This window comes from Schistocerca piceifrons, chromosome 8, assembly GCF_021461385.2.
Source record: "Schistocerca piceifrons isolate TAMUIC-IGC-003096 chromosome 8, iqSchPice1.1, whole genome shotgun sequence".
NCBI classification, from domain to species: domain Eukaryota; kingdom Metazoa; phylum Arthropoda; class Insecta; order Orthoptera; family Acrididae; genus Schistocerca; species Schistocerca piceifrons.
The window spans coordinates 128569070-128581621 of NC_060145.1; the positions used below are offsets into that span (position 1 = coordinate 128569070).

Consider the following 12552-nt stretch of genomic DNA (forward strand, 5'->3'; position numbering starts at 1 on the left):
GAAATATAAATGTGTAATTCAGTTGTCATCAATACATACAAACAATAAAATCAACAAAGAAATGGTTAATCTGAAGAAGCCGGAGACTGTTATGTTCAATAACTCAACAAAGAGCAGAGTGGATGTGGTTGTTGCCATGTGTTCAGAATATAATGTTGGAAGGCAAACAAGTGTTCATTGTGCGTGTTTTTTAAGATGGCTGGTATGAATGCATTTGCAGTACACAAACCAAGCTCAGGATTAGATATTTCAGTAAGGCTTGTTCTCAAGCAACTGAGTTTGAAACAGATAAAACTACACATGGCACAGAGTGTTAACCAGAATAATCTCCCAAGGAACATTTGCCAGCTGGCAGCACAGCTAGCAGCACAGCTAGCTTGGATTGCCATTGAGAAGGAAGATGCTCCAGAAGGCATTGTTCTAAATGAAAAGACAATAAAACAAAATATATTTGGAAAAGTTGTGGAAAGTGGCTGCTTCTGTCCCAGTCTTTATTGTTAGATAAAGGTTGTGCAGAAAATACAGATCACTAACATGAATAGCATAATGAGTGACAATCAGTTTTCATTAGGTCATGCTACACATTAAAATGTGTAATACTGTGTGTGACAATCCTAAATTCATAACTTATTACGACCCTAAATTTCAAAAACCCTAAAAAGTGGTTTTAAATGTTCAAGAATGTTTTCAAATACTGAATAATTTTATTTTCAGAGGCATACCACCTTATTTTTTAATAAATGTATGAGGAATTTAAATATTAATAAACACTAAATAAGTGTTCTCAGCAGTGCTGTTGAAAGTTTGTTTTTTTTATTCTGGGATGTAAATAAAATGTTGGGCCCGTCAGATGTTGCCTGTAAGTATGGGTGCTCCTCTCTCTCTCTCTCTCTCTCTCTCTGTCTCTCCCTCCCTCCTTTTTTTGAAAAAGCTATAATAGTGTCATTTCTGTACAATATAGTGGCTCTTCTTTATCAGCATTTTAAAGGGACAGCTCACACAGTCTATTTCTTGATCTAATCAGCAAAAGAATCTTTTTCAGATTTTTTAAAAAGTTGTTTACTTGCAATCACTTCTAGCACAGCTCATGGAAATCAGTGTATGTTTCGTTAAGTAATTAACATGTGATCTTTATCTCCAGTAACTTGCAGTAATTTGCTGTTTCTAAGTTAACATGGGAAGAATACGAAAAACCAAATGTTTTCTATGAAAATTATGTTATGTAATGTTTCCCAAATATTGACAATATTATGAAAAGGACAAATTGCTATTCACCATATAGTGGTGATGTTGAGTCACAGACAGGCACAACAAAAAAACTGTTAAACAAGTAAGCTTGTGGCCAAAAGGCCTGCTTCTGCAGTAGACAACACACACACACACACACACACACACACACACACACACACACAAAAATCACTGTCTCTGGTTGCTGAGCCCAGGTCGCCCACATGGCAGGAAAGAATTCTGCTGCAGAGCCACTCGAAAAATCATCCTTACTTTAGGGTATTAAAGGCAAGGAAAAAACTTGAAAGTCAGGTTTCTCAACAATTTTTTGAAACTACATCAAACTGCTTTGAAACACTGATATTTGGTTTTTGAACTTCATGTGCCATAAATATAACAAAATTAGAAACATCCAATTGCCGTGTGTTCTCCTTGTTAGCAAAAAAATATATTCATTGATAACCTTCATGTATGTGCTTTAGATGTCATAGTACAATAGCCTCTTTTATCTCATTGTAAACATGCTCTATGTATGAAAATATTGTGTATAATTTATATGTTTTGTTTCAACTTAAATTATTTTTTTCTTTTACTAGTCCTGAGTATATAAATTATTATTTACAGAGTCTCCTGTTGATGATGTATCGCCACAGCGCCTTGATATCCGTGTTGGAAAAATAGTTGAAGTTGAGAAGCACCCTGATGCTGATGCCCTTTATGTTGAAAAAATAGATGTTGGTAAGGATATTATCTAAATTTCCTTCTATAACTACATGATCATTCTACAGTCAAGGGAAACTGCCACTTAGAAACATACATCTGAAATAAGCAGAAACAAACGATAGCACAATCAGTGCCTTACAGAACCAGCAGTTTGCTCATCCAGCAAAAGAAAAAAATGGGTTGATGGGAACACTCATTCTTGAATGAAGTATAAAAGTCACTGTTTGACTTTGGTGAGGGGAAGTAAATTTGTGACTACCCTTTTGTTCCATGTTGTTGTGTCTTAAGTTCTTGTTACATATGTTTGGTTTTATGACCAGGCACAGTTGAATGAAACAACACATCCTCATATAATTTTCTGCTCTTTAATCACTATTAGTTTTAACTAAAGTAATTAATGAGTTAGTTCTTCATATTCAAAAGAAAATTCACTTGAGAAAACTATAAAATAAAATGAGAATGACTAATCAGAACTTACCTTCAGGAGTTGAAATTCTAAATACTTTGAATAGCTGTACATAAAAGTGCAAGAAACTTGACTTTTTTCGCATTCCTGATGGCTCTGCTTCATCGTGGGATTTGCAAAATGTGTGAATGAAAGCAGGAACCTAAAATCATTGTATTAACATACAGGGTGTACGTAAAGTCCGGAAATATTTTCAATTATTTATTGCACAAGAACTAAACATTTTACAGATGTCATACATATTGCATTATGAAAAGAAACTGAATTTTTTTACATATATTCGATATGCGAACCATGAGTGACCCAGCAGATGTCAGTACGGTATTCGAATTCTTGCCATACCCATTCCAGCATGGCATCATCGACTGTGGCAGTCACTTCCCGTATTCTCTCCCGGAGCTCTGCTGCATCATGTGGTAGAGGCGGTACATACATCAGTTCTTTAATGTGTCACCACATGAACGACACATCAATTTATTTGGATTCCTTATGAATGTCTCTCGTATGCACTCCACATTCACTTCACTCACACTGGGACATCTGCTTCTCTTTGCCAGGCATAAGCAATCCGTTGTAACAAATTTGTTGTGCCAGTGGTAAATGGCCTTACTTGTTGGTGGCTTCTTACCGTACTTGGTTCTAAACATTCGTTGAACAGCTGTAGCACACTTGTTTTTGTCAAACTCCAACACACAGAAAGCTCTCTCCACTCCTAAAATTGCCTTGTTTGCGAGTAGCGCTACTGTCGGCAAACTAGCAAACTACGCTATGGCAGTATACGTGAAAAAAAACTTTCAGGGTTTCTCTTAAAAATGACATTTGTATGATATCTGTACAATGTTTGGTTATTCTGCAATAAATAATTGGAAGTGTTCCCAGACTTTATGTACATCCTGTATATGTAAGACCTAGAATTTTAAGTAATTTATTGTTTCCACTGTATCCAGAATGCTACATAACTTGAATTACAAACTTCTGCCAGGAGCTACGGTTTAGCAGAGGGAATTGTGTGACCAGCTGAGAAATTGGACATCCATTCATAACTGTCAGAAACATCTACCTAAATAAACTTTATTGATTTTTGTGCACACTATTTAGTATGCTGAATTTATATTGAGTGGTAGTAAGTCCAAAATGAGCTGTTCTGGTTTACCTTTCCTGCAGTTTTCTTAAACTACTGTGGATAAGTGTTATAATGGTCCCTTAAATATGCTTTGGTTGCTTCCTTGTTCCATTCTCTACAGCTGAGGCACTATTCCATCTCTAACAATATCAAAATCAACAAAACTTTAAACCCTCACCTTTCCTTTTGATATAAATTCTCTCCTTTCATAGGTCACAGAATAAGCTGAATGTTTCATTAAATGCACATTTGCTTTACTGACATTTTATCATCTGTATCAACTCGTTGTATGTGTCATCATGACATTAAGGTTTCTACACCCCCTTGGTGGGGAGGGAGGGGGGGTGTTATAGTCAGGACTGGAAAGCGGCGTGGGCTTGTAATTAATGTAAAGTACTCAGCCATGGAAAAAGAAACTCTGTCAGTTCATTTGCTCATGGGGATTACATGATGAAAATTGTCAGGGGGATGACAGAAGATAACTCCAGTAGCCCTAGAACCGTTTCGAAGAAGAAGGGAAAAATCAAAGATAAAGGAAATCACGGCTCCGAGAGCCCTCAGTCTGACAAGTCAGTTGATTTTGCCACGTGATTTGATTTGCAAGGCAGCTTTACCAGCAACAATTCGGCCTATTCCAGTGTCATGCAGTCGATTGTCATCGCATCAGCTGAAAGGCAATAGATTAAAAAAGAAAGTGGCCCTTTATAAAATTTAAATAATAAAAATTACTGGCATTCATGGCCTAGGCAGGGACAGGAAGGGGGGAGGGGCGGTACCTTATACATCTCCTCCCTCTCCCTGAAAGAATTCACCATGGGTGAATTTGACAGTCTCAGTGGTATCTTAAATCCATGGGTAATAATATTTTAATTTCATTTCATAATTAAAGTCTTTAAATTTGAGTATAACTATTACATCACCATGCAGTGACCATAGTTGTCAACAAAGGCTCGTATCACTGGTGGCATTACAAAGGGAGCTGAAGCTGGTTTTAGAGGTAGCTTTAAGGAGTACAAACAACTGAAACAGTCGTATGATTTTTAATAGAATAGGGATCATGTGACATTGAAAGAGCTCCTCGTCAGACTGCAGTGGTTTTTTTATCCCCCCCCCCCCTCCCCGACCCCTCCCCAGGCGATGTCAGCACTCAGTGCCAAACGTCCTTGTAGTGACCAGGTAACCACCAGGGTGGCACCAATTGGTTGCCAACTTGACAATAGGGCAGATTGAAATTGCTGAACAGAATTTTGAAACATGACAGTTTATTTAAATATAATCAGGAATAGTGGAAGCATCATAAGTAAAATTTATTTAAACTTTGTTAGCACCATTAATTATGCCCTATAATTAAACACGTGACACTGAAGCAATACTTAATGATCAAATCAGCACAATAAAAAAGACTATTGTTTTAAATTAGACAAATACAAAACAATAGTTTTAATTAAAAGAAAATAATCCTAAGTCAGCTTACAAAATTACAGTTAGTGACAGTAGAAGACAAATGGTCAGCTGGAGTGGCTGTATGTGTTCTACTACATAAATTGCAAGTGAAATATCATATACAGTCACACTTACTATCAGAATAGCAAACAGGGTGGAAGTAACTGCTCGAACAGTTACATTAAGTAAAATATGGGGGAATGCCATAATATGGGCGGCACCTCCATCTAGTGATTTGTTGCTGCTCCTATGCCAGCTAATCCAATGAATTGAAAAACTCAGTGTTGTAAGTATCAGGAAGAACTGATAAAATGTGCACTGAGATATCAGTTAAATTCTGAAATGAATAGCAGAAATGGTTCAATAGTGGCAGTCAAAGTTTCTTTCAACTGTACAGAGAACTGTAATTGAGGTCCCAGGATACAGCAGTGAAAGACATTGAATAGTACTCTGCTATTATGCAGCATTACTCAGTATGCATGTAGAGTAAAATACTGATTGGAACACACAAGGAAAGCCAGAATGGGGGATAGGATGGCATATAACTAACTGATACTTATGCAGAAGAACAGAGATTGTGTTAATTCGACTATCAGTTGGGAACAAGTCTAATTTGTTATGCATATGTTCCAAGAAGAAATAGAGTCCTAAAAGATGCTGAATTGTGTTGCCAATGATACATGGAGACCATGTGCGTGGAGCAGTTCTGGGTTACGCCTATCCAACGGCGGTTGGATGATAGGTGGATCAGCTCAGCAGAGAGTGAAATCTTATTTTTTCAAATTCACAACAATGCAATGGATTTCTCCACAGCACTGGCTTGTATCTGCACTTTTGTAATGCAAATTTTCAAATTTCTTAAACTTTGAACATAACTTTGCCATACTGGACAAATTTGGAAACTATTTAGCATCAGTGTCTCAACATAGCAAAATAATTTGAACGTGTAACAAAACCATTCATTAGTAGAGGCAGATAATAAAATGTAGAGGAATAAGTGAATAAAAGACAATGAAACAAGACTGTAAAGGGAGTGCCGGTTAATTTTGGGATAACAGGGGCATGTAACCCAGAAATGTCAAAGCAGTGATGCATTACTAGCACAGGAATCTGTTACTTGTGTGGAACTGAGGTACAACCACATTAGAACACAGAGTGGCACGCATTGGAGAAAAAGGTATCAGCTCTGTGGCTAGCATTATTTGACGAAAGCCAGATGTCTGTATGGAGAGGTTATTGTCCACTGCAACAATTTAGTGGGGAATAAGTTCTTTACAAGCAGTAGTAATATGAAACTAATATGCTTAAAAACCCATATAAAACCAAAGGCAACTTTACAAGAATAGCACAAATGCAACACTTGAGCAAAATATTCTAGCTAATCTGAGCCCAATGAGGTGAAAACGCACAGCAGAATTATCAATATGGCTAATCAATAGATTTATGTATAAAATATTAACCCTTCCTCCCACCTACGACTTATGATAAAATTCATTGTCAATCTATAGATTTTAAATTATATGGAGGAATAGAATGTAAATTGAAGCGATGAGAACTTAGCAGTTAATATGTAACAGGTTTAGTGAGCATTGGATTTTGTGCAGAAGGGTTCTCTCTTGAGTTTTGCTGGAAGCTTTTTCTTTTCTTCTTAGTTGCAAATTCTGCTACAAAAGGGTACAGTGCTTCTCTTAGACAGGTGTAGAATTTGTGTTAAATTTATTTCAGGTTGTTCATTTTCGTGGTATACTGTTATTTCATCAGTATTTACTTCATGCACTTTGGTGAGTGTGGTACCTCAGGGAATTTTAACATCTCTGCTTCCAAAATTATCTACGCTCACTGGCAGAAGCACTGTGCTTCACATGCATCTGTCTACTCTAAAACTTCATTTCTTGTCAATGAATCCACTAAGACATTATCTCCCCCCCCCCCTCCCACACACACACACACACACACACACACACACACACACACACACACACACACAAAATAATCATTCTTTACTTCCATCCAAATGATTTTGCTTATACCACCCAACATTTTCTTGATTGTGTTTAACTTCAAAACTGAGAAATGTGGTTTAGTGGCTTGTTGGAACACGGCCATTCATTCTCGTCTCCTTCGCATCCTTATAGTGGGAACACTGCCAAACTGGTAGACATTTCCTCAATTTGGACTTCTCGTATTGGTAACCAACAGTGCATTGAAAATAGTGCAGAGAATAGTTGCCTAAAGTGGCATTGAAATTGTGATCATGGTTTCAAACCACTTTGAACGTGAACTGGTACTTCCTTCCGTTGGTTTCCGGTCCCACATTTTGTGAGCCTTTGGGTAAATTATCTTTTTTTCCCCAATCCACTCAGTCTGCAATATGGTGGGAGTAATTCTTGATCATGTGTAGGTTTAATGAATGAAACATTCACTTACGCTCATGTATCAGTGATTATGTTAGACAGTATACTGTTGATTGTGCCTTGCAAAGTTGAATTTGCCACTTGAACAAGTCCCTATCTCTCTTACTGGATTCACGTCGCCGAAGAAGAGCAAGGGGTGGTGGCAGGACCACTCCTGTACACGTTTCCCATATTCACATTCCATTGGCCATCTTGATAATCTATTTTATTAGCTGAGTAATGCTTTAGAGACTGAAAGTTAGCTTTCTTGCGTCCAATCTTTCTACAGTAGGTACTTGCTGGTGCTAAACACTTATGAGCTTTGTGACCTAGGCATTTTTAACTAGTGGAGTGTGATTTGGTAAAGAATGCATATCTAGAAGAGTGTGGGTCAGTCCTGTGAACAATTAAATGTACAAAGCGGGTTCTTTCTTCACTGAGTAGTACTTCATCCCTTTCATCATTTTCCTTGGTACGTATATATGACACGATACAACTCTTATTTGATCAGCAAAATGTTTTAAATACTCTGTGGAATTTTGGTGTAGGGCAGAAACTTTGTCCCTATAGTAGCTAACACTGTGCTTATTTCCATATCAATCCACTAGCCTTTTTGCAAGAACATCAAATGTCTTGATATTTTTGAGACCTCCCATGGAATTTACATAAGTTGTGGCTCTCCTTGCAACTTAATCTTAGCAACTCCTACCAACATTTTGTTACTCCATGCAGGTAGTTTCTCTACATCTATTAAATTTTGTATGAAAGTGTGGATATTTTCCCCTGGTTTACCTGAAAAGGTGGGAACTGGCAAACCCATTGCAACATCAATTATAGGCCAGGACGGGACTGACTGTGTGAACCCAGGAGATGGGGAAGCATGGCTAGCTGTTGGCACAGTGCTGCTATAGAGTTGCATTAACTAATGCCTCATTAAAATGCCCTTGCAGATCTTCATCCTCCCCACTAATTGATCCAGCCTTGCTTGCATGTCAGGATCCATTTCCAGTCGTCCCTGTGACATGATGTTGTGCATCACTTTAAACTACACAAATCGTAACACACAAAATGTCTTCAGCAGCAGCTCTTGGGAATGTCTCCAGCAGGCATTGGACCATGCCAGCGTCTTCTTCCTAAAATTGAAGCTCGTGACTAACATTTGTTGATGGACAAATGGCAGCGATACAGTGGTGGGGTAGTGCTCATTCATCGTAACTATGACATGGCCTTGCGCAACGGTAGCAGAGGCAGACGGCTTCACACAGTTGCTGCAGCATTGGCAGCTATGGGTAGACTGGGCCAGGCAGCCCAAACTGAATGCACTAAGCAGTTGTCTGTTGTCACAGTGTGGAGCCGAACGACCTGCACAATGTTTTCATGCATCTGCTCATGTCTTAGTAATACGTATGCAGCACCTTATGGCCCAAAAGAGGGTGAGTTTGACGTCAACCTCCTGATGCCTGTTTGTAGACCACCTCAGGTGCATTGTAAGGTTTGAAAAGTCATGTGGGCTTGTGTTTGAAAAGTCATGTGGGCTTGTAGTTAATATATGGCAATCAGATATATATACCATATCATCAGTTTGTTTTCTTGTGGAAATAGCGTGGTGGGAATTGACAGGGGGGCAAGAGAAAATAACTGCAGTGGCCAGAGACCTATCTTGGAGAAGGAGGAAAATGCAAAGGTAAAGGAACTAAGCCATTTAGTGTCTGGTGTAGGTGGTGGCTCAGAACAGAAGAGAGAAGTTTTCTTTGGTCGCAGCTCAGAGAGCCCTCATTCTTACAAGTCAGGTGATGCTGCGATGCGATTTGATTGGCAGAGTGGCTTTGCTAATGATTCGGCCTATTCCAGCTTGAACCAGTGGATCACTGTTGCATCAGCTGAAAGGCAATGGACAAAAAAGTTAAATAACAAAATTTACTCTTATTCAGAGCCTGGAGACATCTTGTACAGAGTACTTACCATTGGAACTGCACTGGAAACATTTATTTATTTATTTACGTTTTCTTTGCATGGAGCCATCTTAATAATGGATTTTGCAAACGTCAGACTTAATATTATGGTTATATTTACACTTATAAGATACACTATATTCTGTAGCTGTTGCTTCTTATGTCTATTTTTTACATTTATCACATTACAACTGATATGCTGATACCTCATGTTACAATCACTATCTTAAAATTCGTTGAAAGAATATAAACATTTTGCTATTAGAAAAGATGTTAATTTTATTTTAAAAACATTTCTTGTGTGTGTTCTTAGAGAGTTTGGTAGGTTGTTATACCAAATCAAACCACTGATATATGGACTTCTATCAGTCATTTGTAACATTGTTCTATTACGGAAATAGTTACACTTTGTTCTAGTGTTGTGATCATGTACATCACTGCCCTTGATAGCTTCTGTTGGTTGACTTATAAAAAAATACAACTATTTTGAAGATTTACAGAGAATATATTGTCAGATCTTTGTGCTGCACAAACACTTCACGATATGAATCTCTATGTCCCATCCCATGTATATGTCTTATTGCTCTTTTCTGTAGTAGTAGTAGTATTCTTTTTGAAATGTACATCAAATGCACAGCCCCAAAATTCAATTCCGTAATTGAGAAAGGGGTAAAGTGTTCCATAATATACTAATTTCAGTGCTCGGCTAGGAACTATCTTTGCGAGCCGACTGAGGAGATATATGGCACTACTGATTTTTCCATGTATGAAATTAATGTGGTATGTCCACCGCAAATTTTCATCAACATACACACCCAGGAATTTACAGTTACCGTTTTCTGTTGCAGAGATATTACACACACTATTCATATTGTTGTGATGAGAATTGCCTGTTTTAAATGTCAGTAGTTGAGATTTGAAGACGTTCACCTTGAGTCCCTTATCATTGAAGTATTTTGTTACTTCTGTTACACCACTAGTAGAAAGCGATTCTAGCTCATTAGATTTACTCCCATAGAATAAGACTGATGTGTCATCTGCATAGCTTACAATATGGGAGCTAATGGGTTGTGCGATGTCGTTAATATAAATAAGGAAGAGAAAGGGTCCAAGGATTGAGCCCTGTGGTACACCTTGTAATAAACGTTCACTGGTGGACTGGGAGTTTATGATTTTATTATCTAGTTTGTATGACAATTTAGTGCTTTGCTTACGATTGAGCAGGTATGTGGTTAGAAGATTCATGGCTTGATCCCCAATACTATAAGATTTTAGCTTTTTAAGAAGTACCCTATGGTTGACCGTGTCAAATGCTCTTGTCAAGTCCAAACATATACCTGCAATCTGCATCTTCTGGTCCAACAGACAGTAAACTTAATTGATGAACTGTGTAACTGCTGTGGTTGTACTTAGCTCTTTTCTGAATCCATGCTGCGAATCTACAAGCAGTTTATGTTTTGTGAAAAAGGCACTTTGAGAAAGGATAACGCTTTCGAATATCTTACTAAAAGTGGGAATTAATGATATTGGTCTATAGTTGGAGACGTCTTCCTTACTTCCCTTTTTATACACTGGTTGCACTACACTCATTTTTAGAACCGTTGGATACATGTTTTCTCTAATGCTGCAATTAATCAGGTGAATAAGAAGTTTAGAGATTTCTTTTAAGCACGCTTTAGTAATAGCACTGGATACACCATCCCATCCAGATGAAATTTTTTTCTTTAGCAGGTATATTGCCCTGTGAACCTCCTGCTCAATCACTTCCACAAATTCAAATTCGGTACACTGGGTGAGATGGCATCGGATCTCTACCTGTGAATCTATAATATGGGTTGATTGTTCACCAGAAATGTAGTAGTTATTAAAAATATTACATATAGTTTCTGGGTCTTTTATAATGTTACCATCATGTCTTATGCTGAGTGGTTCCATGTTCATCTAGTTGGGGCCTTTTCGGTATTTGTCAATCAGTTTCCAAGATGCTTTGCATATGTTGTCAGACTGTTCTATTGTTTTGCTGTTAATCTGCTTCCTTAGGTTAACAATTTCAGTTTTAAAAGTTTGCTTAGCCCTATTGTATTTTTCCTTGAAAACCTGCTTAGTAGTAGCTTTATAAAGCTGGTTTTGGTCATGTACTTGCTGCCTGAGCATAATCAGATTTGTTGGGAGTTTTAGTCTAGGATTACTTCCATTTTGACAGTGTTTAACTACCTTCTGGATTTCTCTAACTGGACAACTATATTCATAATGATGCTGTAGGGTTGAGTAGAATTCATTGCATTTCTCATCCGAACCTTTTACCTGGTACACAGAATCCCATTTCTCATTCGCTAGTTTGTCTTTAAAAGCATTAATATTTGAGGTATTCAGCATTTGTTTCTGTAGCACAATTTTTGTTATTTTAGGCACAACTGAATTGTTGTATTCTATCACCTGACAGAAGTGGTCAGAATAAAGAAAATCTAAGTTACTGTAATTTACGATATAAATAAAATAGAAAGAAACATTCCACATGGGAAAAACATGTTAAAAACAAAGATTCCATGACTTACCAAACGGGAAAGCGCTGGTAGATAGACACAATAAAAAGACACACAAACACACACACAAAATTTCAAGCTTTCGCAACAAACGGTTGCTTCGTCAGGAAAGAGGGAAGGAGAGGGAAAGACGAAAGGATGTGGGTTTTAAGGGAGAGGGTAAGGAGTCATTCCAATCCCGGGAGTGGAAAGACTTACCACACACACACACACACACACACACACACACACACACATATATCCATCCACACATATACAGACACAAGCAGACATATTTAAAGGCCTTTAAATATGTCTGCTTGTGTCTGTATATGTGTGGATGGATGTGTGTGTGTGTGTGTGTGTGTGTGTGTGTGTGTGTATACCCGTCCTTTTTTCCCTCTGAGGTAAGTCTTTCCACTCCCGGGATTGGAATGACTCCTTACCCTCTCCCTTAAAACCCACATCCTTTCGTCTTTCCCTCTTTCCTGACGAAGCAACCGTTGGTTGCGAAAGCTTGAAATTTTGTGTGTGTGTTTGTGTGTCTTTTTATTGTGTCTATGTACCAGCGCTTTCCCATTTGGTAAGTCATGGAATCTTTGTTTTTACTGTAATTTACCTTATCTATAACATCTTTGTTGATTATAGCATAATCTATTCTAGTGGAACATGTGTCTGTCACTCTGGTGTCAGAATTCACTAT

At 37.8% G+C, this 12552-nt stretch overlaps 1 protein-coding gene across 4 annotated transcripts in view; it reads left to right on the forward strand.

Moving 5' to 3' along the window:
- Positions 1-12552, forward strand: part of LOC124712549 (tyrosine--tRNA ligase, cytoplasmic) — a 119251-nt gene that overhangs the window by 79682 nt on the left and 27017 nt on the right. For all 4 annotated transcript variants that reach the window (XM_047242857.1, XM_047242859.1, XM_047242860.1 and 1 more), the window contains one exon: positions 1852-1965. In XM_047242857.1, coding sequence (XP_047098813.1) covers positions 1852-1965 — 114 coding nt within the window. The remainder of the gene's footprint in view (positions 1-1851; positions 1966-12552) is intronic.